General features: G+C 43.0%; 2 protein-coding genes across 2 annotated transcripts; both read left to right on the plus strand.

The window, feature by feature from the left end:
- The first annotated feature begins 1,876 nt into the window (after positions 1 to 1,876).
- LOC119418947 (integrator complex subunit 6-B-like) lies at positions 1,877 to 3,119 on the plus strand. The gene is made up of 3 exons (XM_037686240.1): positions 1,877 to 2,167; positions 2,313 to 2,390; positions 2,853 to 3,119. The coding sequence occupies exons 1-3, from the start codon at positions 2,057 to 2,059 to the stop codon at positions 3,054 to 3,056; spliced, it is 393 nt and encodes a 130-aa protein (XP_037542168.1). The 5' UTR covers positions 1,877 to 2,056; the 3' UTR covers positions 3,057 to 3,119.
- Positions 3,120 to 6,352: 3,233 nt separating this feature from the next.
- LOC119419772 (integrator complex subunit 6) lies at positions 6,353 to 20,387 on the plus strand. The gene is made up of 14 exons (XM_037687154.1): positions 6,353 to 6,358; positions 7,013 to 7,102; positions 8,242 to 8,425; positions 13,231 to 13,356; positions 13,531 to 13,682; positions 13,793 to 13,945; positions 15,803 to 15,935; positions 17,106 to 17,200; positions 17,295 to 17,405; positions 18,824 to 19,039; positions 19,278 to 19,404; positions 19,488 to 19,630; positions 19,713 to 19,899; positions 19,987 to 20,387. Exons 1-14 carry the CDS (start codon positions 6,353 to 6,355, stop codon positions 20,385 to 20,387), a joined length of 2,124 nt encoding a protein of 707 aa, XP_037543082.1.
- The last annotated feature ends 964 nt before the right edge of the window (positions 20,388 to 21,351 follow it).

Here is a 21,351-nt window from a genome sequence, read left to right on the forward strand (position 1 = left end):
ACACCAATGGACAACAACAACAACAATAGACAATCATAAAGGATCCGTACAAAAAATTAACAAGTGAAAATAAAATGGTAATTAAAAGAATAGTTAAAAGGAAAAGTAGCAAAAAAAACAGCTATGTTGTAAGGCGGTGTAGAATACTAAAAACAGAAGTCTTTATTGGTTTTCCTCGGATGTTTGAAGCCACTTAGAGAGGTCAAAGGTCGAGAGTTTCAGATCTTTTTGCAAAATATTCCAGGAAACAGGAGCGGAGTAGGAGAAGGCCCTTTTGCCTAATTCAGTCCTCAATGAGGGAACACTGCAGGTAATGATGTCCTGAGAGCGCACGCTGTAACTGCACTCAGGCAGTGACATGTTGGAGGAGATGTATGAAGGCAGCAGACCAGGATGTGATTAAAAGATGAAAATGTACCAGAGAGTCTGTGTGAAGTTAATGATGACCAGTTAACCAGTGCAAGTAAGTGGTGCCTTTGTCAACTAAGCACTTTTTTTATTTCATAAATATTTACTGAGCATTATGCATATAAGTTTACAATTATTCAAAATTTACAGTGAGTTTATTTTTTTAATATTTTTTTCAGAATAAAACATAGGTTTTCATAATACCTCACATATTTTCGAGGTTGTTTTGGTAAACTAAAAAAAAATAATAATAATCAAGTTTCTCATAAATATCACGAATAGTATGTACTGCGCTAGCACTAACGGGACAGTCAAATAGTGTAAAAACTAGTTTCTTGAAAGTTGTCCGAGAAAATAAACGTTTCCGGCATGTTCTGCTACGAATTTCACAATAAAACCAAGAAGCGATTTCAAAATGCATTTCAGTTTTAATAAATGGAAATAAATGTCAAGATGGTTTTAATATAATGCTATAAAGACTGTAATATTAATAAAACAAGAGAAGGATTTTTGAAGATGTTAAAATATGGGTGAAGTTTTGCGTTAAATAACAAACTAGTTTTGTTTTGAAAAGACTTTCAGTGATAAACCGGAAATCAGTGTGTGGAGCGGTTCTGCAGGACTCAAACGGAAGGACGGAGTGTCGTGTGACATGCTGGATGGTTTCGTCTTGTTTTTTACGGAAGTGTTCATGGTCGTGTTGCACTTTGTGTCATGTGGCATTTAAAAGTACACGACCATGCATGATGATGTGGAACACTTAAAAACATCCATGTGTACAAAGCTATAAAAACACTACCGTAAAGTAAACGCGTAAACACTTGTCATAGGGAGCTGTTTCTGTAAAACCCGACTGCCCTTTTCAACTTATATTATTCATATTTTATGAAAAACTGAGTAGCTTCTGTCTGTTTCGTTTGTATCTCTTTCACAGTGGCCCACGCCCGTGCATAGGATGAAGTAAATGTTAATTATGTAATCAGCTTTCAGGGCAAACACCAACTTATAGTTAATTAAACTGTATTTAAAATAAACTCTCTAAGCGCTCTGAAGAACTGCTTAGCCAGGAGTTTTGTGTTGTTGATCACAAAATGAAAAAAAAAAAAAAACAGTATATTTTCCTTGTATTCCTGCTTCTCGGTTAGGCAAGCATGCGCAGGAGACGTTCAGCTCAGCCTTATTTGGATATGCTAATGAGAGGCTTTAGGTAGCCAATGAGAAGCGAGGGTGTTTGCACGTGACGGGGAAAGCGCTCTCAGGAGGCGGGGTCAGGTGTGGAGCTCGCATTAAAAGCGGTGGAAGAGGCACAGCGCATTCAGTGTAGGGAGAAGCAGGGACTCTCTGTGAGGGAACATTGTTGCTATGAAACTTAGGAATATTTTCAAAATATAACAAAAATTATCAAAATCCCTCGTAAATCATTAACCTGCCCCAAGGTTTTGAGGCTTTTAGCTTAGTTTTCCTGGAATGGGCTTCTATACTCACTATTCTTACACTTTTTTGGAAAGAATGTGTGAGACAGTTAGCCTGCTAGCTAGCTAGCTAGCTGTGAGGTGAGACAGGCGGCAGGAGAACAAAAGATTTTTTTTGCGTTTTGACCGGTTGTACTGACACCCAAGTCCATGCAGAACGTGTCATTACCATCACAATGCCCGTTTTACTTTTTCTGATAGACACGTCCGCTTCAATGAACCAGCGCACCCATCTGGGCACTACCTATCTGGACATAGCAAAAGGCGCTGTTGAGACTTTTATGAAGGTACTGTAACCACGGGGAACATTTCTATCGGGAGCTCCCCCGAGCCGAATTGAAGTTCGGATTATCTCTTTTAATGTTGCGAAGCTCGCCTGTCAAACCCAAGCTGTCTCGCCGTAAAAATGATTGTCTACTGTTCTCTCCACAGCTCCGAGGCAGAGATCCGGCGAGCCGAGGGGACCGGTACATGTTGGTAAATTTTGAAGATGCTCCGTTCGGGATCAAGGTAGAAAATGCTTTCGGGTCATGTCCAGCTTTACACAAACTGACTCATCGCTCCACCACGTTGTGGTTCAATTGTAGAGGATAAAAAAAAAAAATCTTCAGGAGCTTTCATACCCCTTTTAAAACATGGCCGACATTTTGTTTCAGAGAGCAGCAAGGAACTCTGGGTGTTATTTATACAGAGAGGTGATATCTGGGGGGTGGAGGGGGGGGGGACTACTAGCCTACTTTACTTGTTTAGAGAAAATTGACTTTTTGTTTTGAGTCGTGGCACACTTGTGTTTTATGAGCCCAAGCAGGTTGCACAACACTGGCTTCAAAAAACTGATCCAGGTCTTTGCTGCACTGTTAAATTATTCCTCTTAATAAACTGAGGAAGCAAGCTGTATAAAGTATTTTGTAGGTAGCTATTTGATATTGTGCATTATTATTAACTACACATGTGTTTTTTTCTTTTCTAAAGGCTGGATGGAAAGAGAGCCACGCTACTTTCATGACAGAGTTGAGGAACCTCCAAGCGAACGGACTCACAACTTTTGGCCAGTCTTTGAGGACGTCTTTTGATTTACTCAATCTCAATAGATTAGTGACGGGCATAGACAACTATGGACAGGTATGTAGCTCTGAAGAGGCAGAGGAAGTCGGGTTCAGTTTAAAAGAGCTATGAAGAAGTGTAAACGCACCTCCAAACCCAACTCGCCAGCTCCCGTCACTCCCTTCACCTTCGCCCCAGTCGTGCAAGCATCAACAACAACCTGCATACTGTGGACCCACACATTTGCAGTCAAACACAAACACAACTGCATAAAAATCATACAATAAGGAAGGAACTTACCGTTTTTGTTTTGGTAATATTGCAAATTCCATCGCTAATCAGGTGATGTGTGACATTAAATCCCTATTTGGTGAGATTAGAACCTTAAACCTTTTCCAAACACAACTGGATACATGATGCATACTAAATGATTTATAAATTTAAGTGCCATCAATCCTGCATAACGGTTATAAAACAAGTGTTTATAATTGTTCCAAAATGGGTGCACAAAATATTAAAACGCATTTTTACAGGTTTCAAATAAGTAAATGCTCCTTAAACATTACTACATTACTTGGGGGAGCGTACGATTAATTTCAGGGCTGTAAAATTAGGTTTTTAAAGGTTCTGCTAGAGCAGGGGTTCCCAACCGTGGTCCTTGAGGAACACCCTGCATGTTTTGTTTCTTGCTCCAACATACCTGATTCGGTGACTCGAGTTCTGCAGGAGCCTGGTAATCACCTGTTCAATGTAATCAGGTGTGTCAAAGCAGCGACACGATTAAAACGTGCAGGATGGCGTTCCTCAAGGAGCAGAGCTGGGAACCCCTGTGCTAAAGAATCTGGACATCGGGTTTTTATTTTTGAGGTACAGGGCTGATAAACCACTTCCTGCGTAATAAATGGAAGATCCTCATCACTGTAGTGAAATGCAAACATTAAGCATTTATAATGCATGTCTCTCTCTCACGTGCACACACACACCAAAGAGAGCACAAACGGATGAAGCCAAAGTCAGGGTTGGTGTGTTCTGCTCCGGTCACTCTTAATGACAAATTGATTTTACAATACTTATAATTTAATAAGCCTCTGTCTGCTGCCTTCTCTCAACTAGAAGTTATGTTCAGATATCTCACCCTCGTTACAATTAACAGGAACTAAGTAAATATAATTGTAAACATGAGACATAATTACAACCATTTTTAATATATCTGAACCTGTTTTTGTTTTAAAATGTCAAATAGTTTATTTCTTATTGCTTTTGACTTTAGGCAGGTTCTTTTATCAGCTGTTCTCTCAGATAATTTAAATAATTAACGAGTTTATCTGATTTGTAGATGACGTAGGCTCAGCGGGACACTAACCTGGATAAATAAAGGTTGAATGAAAAAGTACCGTGCACGATGATGAAATGCAGCACGAGGTTCAGAAGTTGGTTTTAAACGAACGTCTTGTGGTTTGTTGGTGCTTGGAGTACAACAGGAACGACTCTCGGCTACTACCACACAATAACATGTTCATCATCTGCAACTGACCCGTTTTAACCGTTTGTTTGAATTACTGTTTGAATCCAGTTGGTTTAAAAACATCGGTCGTATTTGTGCATCTAATTGTTTTCAGTTTCACAGCTGCACACGTAGAGACGGTCGGGTCCACGTTTTACAGTGGCAGGTCACTGTTCACATATATTCAGTGCAGCCGAACTTGAGCGAGGCCAATACTTTTTTATTTTTATATTTATACCTTTTTCCAGCAAAAGCTGCTGTCTTTTTGGACTGAAGCAGCTTTTATTGAGAGATTACCAATAGTTTGTTTCTGTTGGCATAACCCATTTAAAGATCAATGATTGGAAAAATAACATGCTTTTTTTATTTTTAACAACTTCTAAATATATTGTCACAAGACTGAGGTCACCATAAGGTCCGACGAGTGTCGCCTCAACCAAGCGTGCAAACAGTGACATAAACTAAGTTCAAGTTTAGTGTCATTCGGATCACGTGGTACATGAGGTGGAACGGAATTGTGTCCTCAGGGTCCCAGTTACACCCAAAAATATCAAAAACAGAAGTATAAAAACTGTATATAAGGATCTAGATGTACACTAAGATATATGTTGGACACCATCTGGTACGCTAAAAGATTTTGAAAAGGAAGCAAAGCCCCATGAAGCAGTCATGAACCAGCCATACAGGAGAGCCAAACCAGCTTTTCAGTGTTTTTATCTTCTCTTCGACCGCTCTAACTAAACCTGAACGACCCTTTGAAGAGAGTCGTTGCTAGTGGAGCCGTCCGTCTTTGGAGTGTTTGTCGTTTTTTATGGTTTCTCTTTTAGTTAAGTGGAGCTTGGGACAGTTTGGTTCCATCAAACGAGTTCTTCTGACCTCCAGAGAATGTGAGCAGGACTCGTTTTCAGATGATTAGAGATGAATGTATCAGCTGCAGGTCTTGGTGATAAACCTGAGACTGTTGTGTTCACAAGCACAGATTTGTCGAGCTGAAAGCTGCTTTTTCCAGCTCGGCTCTATTAATTTGTAAATCAAAGCCTAGCTAAAGTGATGTTGCCTTTGTCTTCATGGAAAACATAAGAAGACCAGATTGAACTTTTTTTTTTTTTTGGATTTTTCTACCTGGATTATTGAGCATGCATCAGGATAATATCTCTTGCTGTTTTTTCCAATAACTTGAAAAGTATTTATTTTTTTTTTATTCCTAGCTACATACTTGCTCAAAGTGTTCAGTGTGTTAAAGAGGTGAAGGGAAGTTCAACTTGCCTTGGAGGGAGCTTTCCTGGTCGTCAGCCGTACGAGACGACTCTTCTGGGAGATGAAGAGGTGTGAGACGGGCAGAAGTAAATGTGAGACAGGCAGCGGGTTCTCCTGATACTGATCAGCTTCCATACAAGACGATCAAACGGGAGCGGGCGATCAATAATATTTAATCCCTTTGCATACGATTGACTTCTGCAATAATTGTTGATTTTATCAGCAACAAGGCTGCAAGTCTGCCATTGTCCATATTTACTAGTTGGTTGGTTTGTAAAATATCAAAAACATGAAATGTCCAAAGGATGTTCCTGAAGCTTGATGTCTGCAGAAGTCCCGTCAAATAAAAAGCCCCATTATGAAACAAAACTAGCTTGAATGGAAAAGATTTACTGTTAACGATCTTGTGATCTGATGGCACTCGGAATACCTGATGAAGACGATTCTCAGCGACTCCCACGCCGAATTTCAGCTCAGTGTCTGAACGACTGACTGGGTGACGGCTGTTTGTGGTTGCTGAATTCAGTTTGCGGTGGTGGCCATCTTGGATTGGCTCCACAAGTTAATCAGTCGTAGCTGTTCGTCCAGTGATTACTTTCCAATAGTTTCATTATAATCCACTCCGTGGTTCATGAGATATTTTGCTAACAGATGTGAACCTAAGCACATGCACGTACGATGGCCTGCTTTTCATAGAAGTAGGCCATGATCGGTTTAGTTTTAGACGAGGAAAACCAAACGAAGCAGTAAACGGGCCTCTATGGTTTTTATATTTAGGTTTTCTCCAGTTTTTGTTTTATAGCCGTCTCATTAGCGTGCCAAGAAAGTGCTCGTTATGAAAGGATTCTGGGCATGGGGGGGGTTGGTTGTCATGGATACCTACAGTAGAGCAGGTCGTTTCCTGCTCTGTTTACTCTGAGCTGTGTGGACGGATTGATCACAGGTCGAGTCCAACACGAGTGGATCCACTCCTGTTGAAGCCCGTGCTGTCGGGACCGGACGGTCTGAGCGAGCTCCACGCCGCTGAGCGAATGTGTCGGACCGCATTCAGGTTTGACGTCGTCGACTCGCACGGTGACCTGCGGTGGGGGCCCTTAAGACTGATGCACGGAGATGAATTCAGTCCTGGTCCAGCTTCTTTCCATCAGCAGGGAGTGCTGAGGTCTTGAAATGTTCTGGGGTCTTGCAGATAATAAAGGGCACTTGTGTTTTCTTCAGTAGTTCCTGTTTAACTTCAGTTATTTAAAAAAGTTAGTTTTTTATTTTTACCTGAAACGAGTGAAAATGTTTTATTCTTTTAATCTTGAATGTCTTTTCTCCTCCATAGGGAAGGAATCCATTTTTCCTTGAGCCTGCCATCATCATTGCAATCAGCGATGGCAACAAGTTGACGGGCAGCGGCGGCGTGCAGGACGAGGTTGGTCTCCAGACGGGCTTCGGGTCTGAGCCGGGGTGCAGCGGGGGTTTGCAACCTTTTCCATCAAAGAGCCATTTCTGCCTCTTTGCTCACAGTGTGTTCAAAACTTGCTACAACTGTGGTCATCAACTGATGGCCCATGGGCCACTTCGGGTTTGTTGGAGGGCTGGGGGTGACATCATCAAACTAAAAGTATATAATTAGTTTGAACATTTAATGATATTTAAATTTTTAGGACAGAAAATACCATATTTATGCAAAGAAGGGGAAAAACAAGTGTACAGGAGTCCCTCGCTACTTCGCGGTTCGTTTGTCGCGGGTTTGCTATATCGCAGTTTTTCAAAGTAAGACTGGACGTGACGCAATTGTCTGATGGATGGATGAGCCATGGATTGATTATTTTAAATTATTTTGCACCATGTGTGCAGGGGAAGCTCCTGCAGCCTGTCATGATCTCAGAACCCCTGCGATAAACGAGGGACTGCTGTATACCAATTCTGATCCAAATTAAAATACCGACTTAATGTTATTTGTTGGAAAAATGATTAAGTATCCCACTTAAAAGTAAAAGAACAAGTTTAACGTGAGTATAAAATTTAGGCCAGTTTGTTGCACATCTTTAAATTAAAAGCAACTACTTGAATTTACTTTGACTTTAATTGTTTTTTCTCACCATGGTGGTTCTAAGCAACCAGTCTTATAGTTTTTCCAAAACACCCCACTATAAGGCCGGACATTGAATAAATAGAGTGACTAAATTTAATTAACATGTTTTTGCTCGTTGTATTAGCATCATTCACATATTTGTTGGAAAGCTGCTAAAAACTACCCTCCTTCTGTTTTGGGTACAAAACATTAAAATACCACTCAGTATTTTTGAGCTGTTTGTTGGAGCGAAGCCTCTTGTTCCTCTTTTTTCAGCTCTTTTGTTGCTTTGACAGCAGTAACGTGGAGGGAAAGTGGCCAAACGGTAAAACTAATGGGTGGAATTAATCATTTCCATGAACTGGCTAATTTATGCATTAAGCTCTTTAATTTTACAGCTGCCCATTAAAAAAAGTTAGGAAAGGGGGGGAAAACTGTATTTATAGAAAATATCAAATCTCTTGTGACTGAAGTTTTCTGTCCTCGGTCTTCAGCTCCATCTGCCTCTGACCACCCCGCTGCCGGGCAGCGAGCTGACCAAGGAGCCCTTTCGCTGGGACCAACGTCTGTTTGCTCTGGTGCTGCGTATCCCTGGCAACGCTTCAGTTGAGCCCGAACCCCTCGGTGGCGTCCCGCCCGACGATTCTCCCATCACACCCATGTGCGAGGTCACTGGAGGTTGGTGAACCGAATAGTATGAGTGCACTGTATTCACCAATTAAATACAAGTTCACGCGATGCGAGACGAACTCCTCGTCCTAAGAGTTCAGTCGGTGTCGTGTTCTGCAGGGATTATAGAGCTTCAGATCAATCAATAAATCAATGTAACTATTGTCCGTAACATTTCATGCAATGTTCAGTCAGGTCATCTGGATGGTTTTTTTTTTTCTGCTGAGATGTTTCGTCCTTCATCCAAAGGACTTCTTCAGTTTGAGGAGCCACCAACAAACTGGAGTCCCACAAGCACCAACTCCCATAGTGGGAAAATAGTTTGCAGGTGATGAGATGGTTTCTGGGGCCCGCCCTCTCCCCCGTCAACTCCTCTAAGACAGCCATGCCCAAGCGGTTCAAACATTTTCAACTCGTAACATTTCATGAGATGGAGATTAATCTTTGGCATCTGGCTCATACGTACAAAACGACAACAATGTGTAACCAAAATGTGATAAAATTTGGTAACCCGATGAAATCGATTCTAAAATACACGCTGCATTAAAAACATCTCGGTTTGTCACGTGAGGCTGCGTTTAAATATGACCCTGTTAAAGACGCACTGCATTTTTCTTTACCAGAGGAACCAGCAGTCTTCTGCCAGATGCTACCAACCTGAGTAATGGTTGCAGTGGATGAGTTGGGTCATTGTAAACCTGGATTGTCTTTTTTTTTTTCTAGAACCTGACTGAGGTCTATAGGTTGCATTTGTTGATGACCAATGACTTTACTGTTTGACCACCTGGGACAACTTGTTCCTGTCTCTGGCTTGGAGGTTCCCACACCATGGGACAATATTCAAGAAAACACTTTCAACCAGGGACCTGTACACCAACTGCAAAGTAATTGTGCTTGCACTAAAGCTCCTTGGCTCGTACAGAAGGTGGAGACGCTGTCTGGCTTTTTTGTAAATCCAGTCAGAGTTGTGCTAAAAGGTCAACTGGTTGTCAATTATTGTTCAGAGATATTTAAATTCAGTCACCTGCTCTACTTCCTTCCTTTTTATAGCAGAAGGTCTGAATACAGGTCTGGTGCTGGCTGCTCCCCATCGACCTCCCAAACAAAGCTCCTTGGTTTTACTGACGTTAACGTCCAGAAAACTGTCGTCAAACCTGATCTGAGCTGGGAGTGGGAGGGGCTATCGGTGTTTTTCAGACCAGCGACTAGGGCCGTATCATCAGTATACTTGATTAATGTGAAGTCTTTATGTTGCAACTCATTTATGTATAAAGAGAACAAAAGTGGGGATGGCACACAACCCTGTGGAACACCAGTGTTCAAAACTCTGCAGTCAGATAGTGTTATCAACACAGACTCGTTGGGGTCTTCCCCTCAAAAACTAATCCACAACACAAGACGGCTGCTGACAAGTATGTGTGGCTGAACCGTATTAAAAGCAGATGAAAGGTCCACGACTAATATACAAACATGTCTTGGAGTTGTCCAGATGATTATGGGCCTTGCTGAGGGAGAGAGTAGCATCCTCTGCCTCTCGGTTAGTCCTACTGGCAAACTTCCTGAGGTCCATGTGCTCGGCTGTAACTGTTCCCTGCTCACCAGGCGCTCCGTCCGTCGGCTTTGGTTTTAGACTGGATCGATAAAGTTGAAGGCTGAAACCTTAGGGGAGAGAGTTTATAACGGGAGTGGAAGGTTTCATAAAAGCTGCCTCAGCGGCATCATGGGAGTTGGAGTCCGTTTCATGTTCGTGACGAACAGAGTTTTTAATTTTTTACTTTTCCAGAATCTGTGGAGCAACAAATTGATGTGTGACAGATTAATCTGCTCAGGAAGATTAAATGCTGGTTTAGATGATTTATGGAAATTTGAGGGAAAGGATTTGATGCTAAATTACGTAATTTAATTTGTAGAAGAAACGTTTATATGAATAGTCTTTTTGTGACATTCCTGCATCTGTTCCCGAGTGAAGAAATGACAGAAATTCATTAATTTAATCTTGAAAGGTTAATGTGTTTGAACGTACAGTCCTCTGTATTTAACATTTTATTACGTGGAAAACCAGTTTCTAAAATGTTCCGTCTTGTGCTGCAGTGCGTTTTAGTGAAAGTAGCTGAATGTTACAAAACCCAACCGGACATATTTCACCTGAGCAACGTGCCTGGTGGGGCAGGCTGCGACAGGCTCAGGTCTCCAGAACGGCACATCAAACATCGTTGTTTGTTAAACGCATTCGGCCGTCCGATGAAAACCTCTACGTAAAAATAAAATAACGGTACTGAATCAAGCTTTTTGTCAAACAGAAGGACGAAACGGTCTCAGCGCAGTGAGCTCTCCTATGGATGTGAGTTGAATTCTGCGTTTAAGCGAGTTTCAGTAGTCGTTGATTCGGGTTAAGAAGATTTTCCCACCCGGCTCAGGACTGCGGCAGCACCTTTGTTTGTCCCTGAGATTTTAATCCGTCATCTCTGCTTGTAGAATAAACTCGAGCTTCTGGCAGCCTCGAGGAGCAAACGCTCGTGTTCCTGCCGTCTCCAGCTCCTCCGTGCTGCCGGGGGGAACACGCAGAACGACGCTGAAGGCAGTTCATGTCCCAGTCGTGGTGCTGAATACAGAACATGACACGGCTCCATTGTGGGTGACCGTCCACGGTGCGTGCTGCCGGTTCATTCCTGCTGGTGGCAGGCCGGACACAAAGCCCCCGGCCTATTGAAAGCAGATGTGAAGGGGTGCACAGCGGGGTCACTACAGGTGAAGTGGGCGGCATCATGCAGCTGCAAGGCTAACGCTAATCTGTTTTAGTCTGTCCGGATCATGCCGCTTTTATTTTGACGCTGCGACTAATTACAGAAATTTCTAGAGCCGTGTTTCATGCAGTGGTACTTGTGTATTTATCTAAAGCGGGCACTCGAATAAAAAATGTTGAAGGTCCACTTATTATAACTGGTCAAGCCACAAGCCAGAGTTATTCTTTAAAAAAAGTTATTTTAATTCAAAACAGCAAATATACATACTGAAATAAACTGTCGTTTTCATTTAAATATAAATTTAAATAGTTGAAAAAGAAACTCCTGCCAAAAAAAATTAAAAATATGAGGGGTTTGGTTTTTTTTAAAAATACGGTATTAATATAAAGGGTCACAATAAAATGTGATTCAAGGAACTCAGAAACTCAAAAATTAAAATTCTTCCTAAAGTAAATCCAATTTTTTTCTTTCAATTTAACAAAAAACGAGCCTCTCTGTAGAATAGTTTTGGTAAACGAATACTCTGAGAGAAATGGCATGTTGTGTGTTTTTACAAAGACTCTGGCACACACGGAGTGACGGCCCGGCGAAGACGCTGGTGCAAGTGTTCGTTTACGAGTCGACTCCAGCTCTTGACAGAGTTCAATGTTGAGACGGGATCTTCCTTTCCTTTGCTCTTTTGCTCTGTTCCATACGTTTTGGGAAGTGGAGCAATTCCCTTTGTGTAAAAATGTTAAGTCTGGTTCTCCGGACATTCAAACAACAAAACAAACACTTTTTTTTTTTTTATGTCCCGAGGACCACACTCAACTCTTTTAGATTTTTCTACCTGGATTATTGAGCATGCATCAGGAAATTACCCCCGTGGTTAAAAAGTTAAACAAAACAATTCAAGACCTTTGTGTTTTTCCGGATCAGGTTCTGGACTGACCGCATGGTGCAGACAGAACATACAGATTGGAGGGCTCGTGGGTCGGATCTGGACCGTGGGCTGCCATTTGAGGGCCACTGAAGTGTGAAGGACTGATGACTAGGGTGCACCGATCCCCTTTCCCCACTACCGATACAGATGTCTGGTGGTTTGGTATTGGTCGATACTGATCTGATACAGAAAAACTGTGCTGAATTAACAAAAATGGCTAAATCACGCCATCTGGACCCATTTCTGAAACGGGTCCAGATGACGTGATTTAGCCATTTTTGTTGTCAACCTGGATGGTTGAGCTGCTGAATTAACTTTAAAACTCCATTTTGAAAACGATCTGCAGCGAGTTCGCCAACGCGTGACGTCGCTCAGAGCACAAAGCATAGAAGTAGTGAACGGATCTGCCCAGTCGTGGATCGGTCACATTGTCACGATACCCGATCCAGAAGTGTTTACGATATCGGGACCGATGTTGGTATCGGATCGGTGCGTCTCTACCGATAACGGTCAAAGAGCGGAGTCATGATAAAAAGAGAACCGTTAACTGCTCAGTCCTCACTGTGAGGTCACGAACTGCAGGTGGACTTCACATTCGAACGAAAAGTTGTTCACCTAAATAGATTTAATTAATTTTTCTGAGTTTATTTGATTCTTCTGATTTTACAAAAAGTTTAAAGTGTTCCTGAAACGTTACCTCTGAAGCTTCTTTTACATTTTAACATAAAGCAGCTCCCACGTATCATTTACTTCTAAATTATTTAGTTCTTTGCCCATCAAAATGGTCGATCTTGAGTTCTTTTAATTTGCAAACTGACTTTTGTTCTTCTTAAATGCCAACAAACAGATTAATCATAGATTTATAATAATTTCACGGAGTCCTCCAGCCTCTCCAGAGGCAGCAGTTACTGTTTTTGTTGCTCATTTCACTGCGACTCCAGCAGGAGCAAATGTAAATGAGGCCAAAATGAGCCAATATTTTATGAGCACAAACCCACAGAAAACCCTAAAATGGATTTTATTACAGCAGCTTTTTGCAAACGTTTGCCTGAGTAAAGGGACGTTGCATAAATTTGTTATGGACACCACGACGTGAAACTTTTCATATTTTGAGGGTTTATATTTAGTGCAGAGTTTTTGTGTTGCAGGACGTTCCTACAGCGTTTTCTCGCAGCGCATGCTGAACCAGTGTCTGGAGTCTCTGGTGCAGAAGATCCAAAGTGGAGTCGTGATCAACTTTGAGAAGACCGGGCCCGACCCCCCTCCTCTAGAGGGTGAGGAACGTCTTCATTTGATTGAAGTAGAATTGATAATTAACTGGAATCTCCTGTGCTGCATCAGTCTGAAGCACGAAGCTCTTCGCCCACCTACATTTTAAACTGAGCTAGAGTTTCGCTGTACTGTGAATGTTTTTAATGTTTGTAAATCACATCCGTGTTCCTGAACAGACGCTCCGGCCGAGGCACTGAAGTCTGGTCCCCAGCCTTGGCATTCTTGTCACAAGCTGATCTATGTGCGACCAAACCCTAAAACCGGTGTCCCCATCGGTCACTGGCCCATCCCTGAAGCCTTCTGGCCCGATCAGAACTCTCCAACACTTGTAAGAGACGTATAAAAACACAAAGGGTTTTAATGAATTTGTCATATTTAAAAGAAAACCTGAACTGTTTGCAGTTTCACTGATGATTTCACTCCTCTCTACCTACGCAGCCCCCCCGCTCAGCCCACCCCCACATACGTTTCTCCTGTGTGGACGCTGAGCCCATGGTGATCGACAAGGTGCCCTTTGACAAGTATGAGCTGGAGCCGTCGCCGCTCACGCAGTACATCCTGGAGAGGAAGTCCCCTCACACCTGCTGGCAGGTACGCCACGAACACGAATCCAGACGGAGAAGCAGAACCTACGTGTGTCTGTGGCGTCTTGTTTTGATCAGCTCCAGGAGTTTATCACTTTTTTTTAAAAATACATTAGAGCCCGACTGGTATGGGGAGTGGTGGTGCAGAGGTTACAGAAGGTGGACCTGTGAGCAGAATATTGTGGGTTCAACTCCCGGTACCGACGACATCAAAATGTTGGTGGGATAGGTGAAGCACCCACACCGGCCTCCACCCTCATTTGTCCCCCTCTGGGCCCTTGAACAAGGCCCTTAACCCCCACCATCTGCTCCTCCGGGTGTCCTAGATGCAGCTCTCTGCTCCACACAGAGGGCTGTGGTAGCTCAGTGTCTGTGGTTGCTTCAGGAAGGGCATCCGGCGTAAAATAATTGCAAAGTCTTTGTGTGACTTGGTTTGCTGTGGCGACCCCTAAAGAAAGGAGAAGCTGAAAAGGGGGGGGGTCTGACTGGTATGGAAATTTTGGCTATCGCCAACGCCAATATTTTGAGGGTCACGTGACGGCCGATTAACTGATATGATGGCTGGAATTTTTAGCTTTGTCCACCCCAAAGAATCCAAGAAAACATCGAGTGGAACGGAGCTTGTTTATTTAGCACGGCTGTTAGCAACCATGAAGCTAAGCTAATCAGATCCACACTATACGTAGTCCCACAGGAGGTTTACAAGTGGTGCACTGTTCATAAAATAGTGTTCCTAATGTGCGTTCACATATTCTATTCACCATAAAGTTATCAAGTGTGTTATAAAAATATAAATCAAACAAAGAAACGCACTTCCCTGGTCATTGTTCAGTCAGTCATGAATGGTGAAGGTCTAAAAGTTAACTTTACAGAGAAGTAAAGATTTTCAGACGATGCATTTCATCGAGGACGACAAAGATGATGTTACTAACACTGATATATTTTACATCTACATTAGATTTATTGTTCTGGCTAAAGTTTTACAAGGAAATAGCCTATGCTAGGTTATCTAAATGTTGCTTGCTAACTTCAGAGGCACGTAGCTAATGACAAGCGGGTTTGAGGATTGAAGAGAATTTATTATTGTTTTTGTTTTACGGATCAGTTACAATAAACTTACCATGCTCTGTTCAACAAAATACTCTACACAGTATTGCTCCCTTCTTCAACTGTCCTGAAAGTGAAACTTAAGTGAATGGCAATGACTTGAAAGTAGTCGTCATGCTCATTTTGCTGGATACATCGTACAATTATGCCTGATTCCAGCATTTTAGGGGTGAAACTTAGAAGTGTTCATATCAACGAATAATGGGACAATTACTACTGTTGATATGTCCCCAGACGTGTATATCAGCCAAGCTCTAGTATGCATTAGTTGAAAGGTAGATGGATTATTGTGTAGTCTCTGTACATCTGTAAACTTTCTCTTGTCCCGCTCAAAACTTCTGATCTGCTTTTGACTCGTCAGTCCACTTAAAGATGTTGCTGCGTGTCTTGTTGCTGTTTTATCATTTCGTTTGCTCCTAGTTGAGGTTGTTTGTTCTCTTAGTGACACCAAGTTATTTGTAGCTAAGGGATCTTTGAAAATCAATTTATTGAACTGTAATTTATCAAGCCCTGGATTGTTGTTTGCTACAAGAGTGGTTCCTAGGCTTCAGCTTCTCACAAAATGACTACAGCAGAGACCTTTGACCTTAAGTATCGCTGGTTAAAGTGTCAGCTTTTTATATTTGTACCAGCTATTGATCATGTGATCTTGTTTCAAATTCAGCACAGAAATGTCCACAAATGAATTCCTCCATCAGCTTGTAGTTTCTGATTTCAGAGATTCAGTGATGAATACTTTGTCTCCTCTGTGTTTTAGGTGTTTGTAAGTAACAGTGCCAAGTACAGCGACCTGGGTCAACCTTTTGGATACCTAAAGGCCAGCACGGCTCTGAACTGTGTCAACCTGTTCGTAATGCCCTACAACTACCCCGTTCTTCTACCACTGCTGGGTAAGGCTCCGCTCCACATGTGGCATCCTAACAGTCACCTTTGACTTTATTTTTCAGGTAACGAGTCTTTTTTTTTATTTCATTGGTGGTTTCAGACTTTTTTTTTTCCGTTCCATCAAAATTGTGATGCATATAGCGATATAGCGTACGTATGGGTCACCAGAATCAGGAAACTGTTGGTTGTAGAAATAAAGTGCTATGTGTTGTCATCATTGTTTGTTTCTATACATTGATGAAATTAGTTCACTGCATTTAACCCATCACACCTGAGATACACCCAGGTGGGGCAGTGGGCAGCTTTGTAGGTGCCCAAGGAGCAGTTGGGGATTGGGTGTCTTGCTCAAGGACACCACGACATGTGGGCATGGCCAGGGGGCTTAACCTGCGATGTTCTGGCCCTACCTCTACACCACAGCGGCCCCTAAACACTGCCACCATGCAAAGTGCCTTATTCTTGGCGCTGATTTTTATATTAATTTTATTGTTTGTTTTTTTCATGCGCATTTTGCCACGACACTCGGACTCCAACCCGCGGCTCTCGTGTGGTAACTCAACGCACTTCCCCTGAGCCATCCAGTCGGACAGGCCCTTGGTATTTCCAGGCGGTTTCCTCAACCAAGTACTAACCAGGCCCGATAGTCAGTGGTGGGCACAGTTCTGCTAATCTGGAATAGAGGAAACTTGTTTTTTTGTTTAGTCAATTTAGCGTTTTCGCTATTTTAGGAATTAGCTTCAGCTAAATTAAGTTTTGCCAACTTTTAAAGTCCACTACCAAATTCACAAGCTTGTTCCCGTCTGTAGTGGGCGTGTCCCTTAAGAGTCCGTTAGGCACGCTATTGGTCGACGACGTGTACACGGTGACGAGACGTGATTGGTCGACGCAGCTTCAACTGGAAGGAGGTGAAAGCATGTGACGCTAACTCTTTTTGGTTAGCTGTGCCCACCTCTGGTTATTGTAATAAAAACATTTATGTAATTTGATATTTATGTGATTTGAACAAGTTAACTAGAGAAAATGAACAGAACATTTTGTTAATTTCTTTCTTTCTTTTCCTTGTTTGTTATTTTTTCATTCTTTCTTTACCGCTTTCTGACTTTTTTTTATTTTTTTGCCTAATAAAGGAATCGGTTTTGTTTTACAAATATTGTTCTCTGATCGTTGTTTTGCAGACGACTTGATCAAAGTGCACAAGTTCAAGCCGACCCTGAAATGGCGCCAGTCCTTTGAGAACTACCTGAAGACCATGCCTCCTTATTACATCGGGGTTTGTGCGCGGTCTTACTTTTGGACCTTGTAATTCCTACTTTTTATTTGAAGGAAGCGCTGAGCTTACAGCCGATGTGCACGTTTCTCCACAGTCCCTGAGGAAAGCGCTGAGAATAATGGGAGCACCGAACCTGCTGGCGGACAACATGGAGTATGGACTGAGCTACAGCGTGGTCTCCTACCTGAAGAAACTCAGTCAGCAGGTTCGTTGTTGGACGGTTTTATTTGAAGACGCGTTTAAATGTAAAAACATGACAGCTTTATTAATTTAAAACTTGCACAACATCCAATAAGTTTTAAAGAGAATCTCGTTTCTTTACACTTTGCCTTCAGGCATTCAGACTGTTGTAATCTTCAAAGTGGTTCTGATCAAAAGTCTCCAAGATCTTCTTTAGACTTTATCTCTGATTTTCTGTTGAGTCCTCTGGTCTGACCACGATGGCAGATTTTTCTGTGCGATGTTAAAAAAAAATGGATCAAAGAAATAGTGGAGGACAAACGAAGCAGCGTTAAATTTCTATAGCAGGTGGACAATAAGTATCCAAGTTATTTAAGAAAAAGGGACAAATCCAGCAAAGACCTGACGAGGAGGAGTTTCATCATCATTCAGATGATCAGCTGTTGGCTCTTTTGGAATCATTTAATGCTAAAATACCATTTTCTTTCAAATAATGTTATCTTTGTTTTTTTTTTTATAGACACAGCTTAAATGGAAACGGAGTCTTTGTGATACTCTGCTGATGGCAAAGAGCCTAAAGATTCATTTTAAAATTGGTTCTTCACTCTGGCTCATCCCTTTGGGTTTGGGAGTGTTGTCCCCCGTCGGCGAGCGAAACGGGAGATTTGGAAATGCCGTCCGTCTATTCGTGCGTTCCGTTTTGGTGTGTGGCTTCATCTAGGTGGAACAAGAGGACACTGGGAAATTGGACTGCCACATCAAAATCCAAGATGGCTGCTGCCACATGTATTTATGTAAACCTTGTGAGCTGGATAACTTCAAAAATATATCAACCGACCACCCCTCATCTTTTAGGAAACTTTGCTTTTTGTTTTTATATTGCTCAAAGGTATAATTTCCTCAAACGATTGGGGTGGTCGAAAATAAATCTGGGGTGGCCGAGGCCACCATTGGCCACCCCATGACTCCTCCACTGCTGGATCTGTCACTGTGCACTGCTTGGGACAAGCAAGAAAATACAACTGCCTTTATTCACATACAGAGTAACTCCTTGACTCCACTTGACTGTATGATCAAAAACATTTAGGTTTACTTTGATTCTCTGTTCAATTCCAGTCCAGAAAAACACTCTTCTGGAAAACTACAAACATTCACTACTCAAATCCCACAGGAAGCGGTGACGTCGGTGTGCGACTTGTTCATCTCTAAATGATTATTGGGTCAGAGCTAGAAAAGTAAAGTTCAGGTACTGGACGGAAAAGTCTAAAGAAAAACTTTGGAAGTCCTTCAAAACATCTGGAGAACAGTTGACGGATCACTTTGGCTCCTTGCACGTCTCAAGCATCTGTTCAGTTTTTTATCATGTTGACCAGGTTTTAAAATATAGTGGTAATGTTTTGTCTGCATCTTTAGTTTTAACCGTTGGTTTGCTCTCGTTGCCAGACGAAGATCGAGTACGACCGCCTGATTGCCTCGATCGGTAAGAAGCCCCCTCCAGAGCCCGGCATGAAGGTCCGCTGGCGGGGTGGCGGCATCTCTTTAGCCCAGCGCAGGGACTTCATCCAGCAGCTGCAGAGCCTCACAGGAGAGGCGCCCTCCGTACCCGTGGAGCTCAACCCCAAAGAGTTTCAAGGCTTTCACTTGGCTCTGCTCAACAAAGTAAGGATGGATCTGCTTTGAGCTGTGATGTTCAGTTTGAGCAGGTTCTCTTGAAGACGCTCATGTTCTCCGGTGGAGATTGGAGCGCGTCAGTTTCACAGCAACCACATTTATGTGATTTTAAGTTTTAAATTGTGTGGGAAAGTCATCAAGTATTTTTATGTAGAGATTTAACTTGTTTCAACTTGTAATTTCAGCTCGAAACCTTTGCCTTCTCTTCCTTCTTGTCTGTGCTCAGGGCTTGAAGCCTCAGAGTTTTAGAAATCCCTACGACATCCCCCGCAGCCACCTGCTCGATCAGCTCAGCCGAATGAGGAGGAACCTGCTCAACACCAGCGTCTGTGCTCTGCGAGGGCACGACTCTGGTAGCTCGGCTTTACAAACACATTAGCTGTAAATCCACGCAGAAATGATGCCACACTAATGCTGCTTGACGTCCCGTGTCCAGACCAGCTCCACAGCGTGCCGATCGCCCAGATGGGAAACTACCAAGACTTCCTGAAAGCTGCTCCCCAGCCCCTTCGAGACGCCGACCCTGAACAGCCCAAACGCCTGCACACGTTTGGAAACCCCTTCAAACTAGACAAGAAGGTACGTCCCGCCGACTGGCGCTCCCCTGACCTGGCAGCAGTGCACAGCACGTGGAGTTTTAACCACCTGACGTTTCCCGCAGGGCATGATGATTGACGAGGCGGACGAATTTGTGACCGGACCTCAGAACAAGGGCAAGAGACCTGCAGATAACTGCAACATGCCAGGTGGGGGTCCCAAGAAACGCCGCTGCATGTCACCTCTGCTGCGTCTGGGCAGGGCCTACACCCCCCCAGTAACCCCGCTGAACAGCCCCCGGCACCCGTCGGGTAAGAAACCGATTGTTCTGAGAACTTTTTAGAGTAAATGAGTGCTGCAACTAAACAAGATGTCTTTTCTCATCTTTCACTTTAAAGATCTCGATTTAAATGATGGCACGCCAGAACCGGACCTGATGATTAACCACCTGAACCAGAACCACTACAGTTCAGACAACAGCTCCGACTCGGAGGTGGATCACCCCTCGGGGCCCATAGACCTCCAGGAGAACCACGCCGCAGTGGAACCTGAAGCCCTCCTTCACCAGGATGAGGAGGAGAACGGGCAGGCAGGCGAGCTGCTGCCGGGCAGCGACGGCGTGGCAGACGGGATGCTGATGGAGGAGCAGCCGCCCCGCTTCCTGTCCCCCTCTGCTCTGAAGAAGCACATTCACATCGAGACGACGAAGGTCAACAACGAGCTGCGGACGCTCATCACCAAGGAGATCAGGAAACCTGGCAGGCGTACGTACTCCCGACGCGTTCGACCACAGCTCTGATCGGACGAACAGCTGATCCTGTTCGTCTTCGTTGTCAAACCTCCAGGACGAACGCCCGTATCGTCTGCCGCGCCTCGTGTTGAGCTGCTTCAGGCGTTAAAAATACTTCTCGTTGTTTCGCAGGTCGTGTCTGCTATTAAATCAAAACGGGTCCATCAACTTGTTTGGGTCTGCCCACTCATTTGCATATTTACATTCATATTCGTTTTAAAAATAATAATTACAAAATGATTCTTTAAGCTATTCCCATCGAGCTTTTTTCTTTATTTTGTAAAACACAACTACCGTCATTTCTACTTATTTCACAAGCTTTGAACAACGCGGCTATTTTTTTAAATTTTTTGACGAGCTAACGAGCTTCCTGCAGTCAAAACATTTGGCCTCCGCACAGCTGGGTGCTCACGTAGCTGCCCGCTACACGTCTCTCTTGGGGAGGACTCCATGAGACGACCTTAAAAAAATAATAATCATCTGACCTGTGAAACTACAGAACGGTTCACAGTGGAGAGGGGGAGAAAGTTCTGTTAAATCTCCCCGTTCTCCGGGGAGGATTGTTTGTGCAGCATCGCCTCAATACTTCCTCCTTTGCAGCGCAGGATGAAGACGAATCTAGAGATCAATGACTTCCTGATAGGCTACTGTATTTTATTTATTATTTTTACCAGCCGTGTTACGAACACTGTTCACTTCAATTAAGTTTTTATAAAGCGCCAAGTCACAACAGAAACGTTCATATATAAAATAATAATTTTATGTTATTTATCTGAGGAGCAGCTTTGAGTTTAGCTTCATCGTTGTCTCCCATCCTGAGCAAGCATGAAGGCGACAGTGGAAAGAAAAACTCCCTCGTGAGGAAGAAACCTTTAGCAGGATCAGGACAAGAGGACCATCTGCTTCGACCGGCTGGGTTTGGTAGGAACAGATACACAATGGCAGGTCAAGAATCACATGTTAAGATAGAAAT

Source organism: Nematolebias whitei, chromosome 13, assembly GCF_014905685.2.
Source record: "Nematolebias whitei isolate Nwh7 chromosome 13, NemWhi1, whole genome shotgun sequence".
NCBI classification, from domain to species: Eukaryota; Metazoa; Chordata; class Actinopteri; order Cyprinodontiformes; family Rivulidae; genus Nematolebias; species Nematolebias whitei.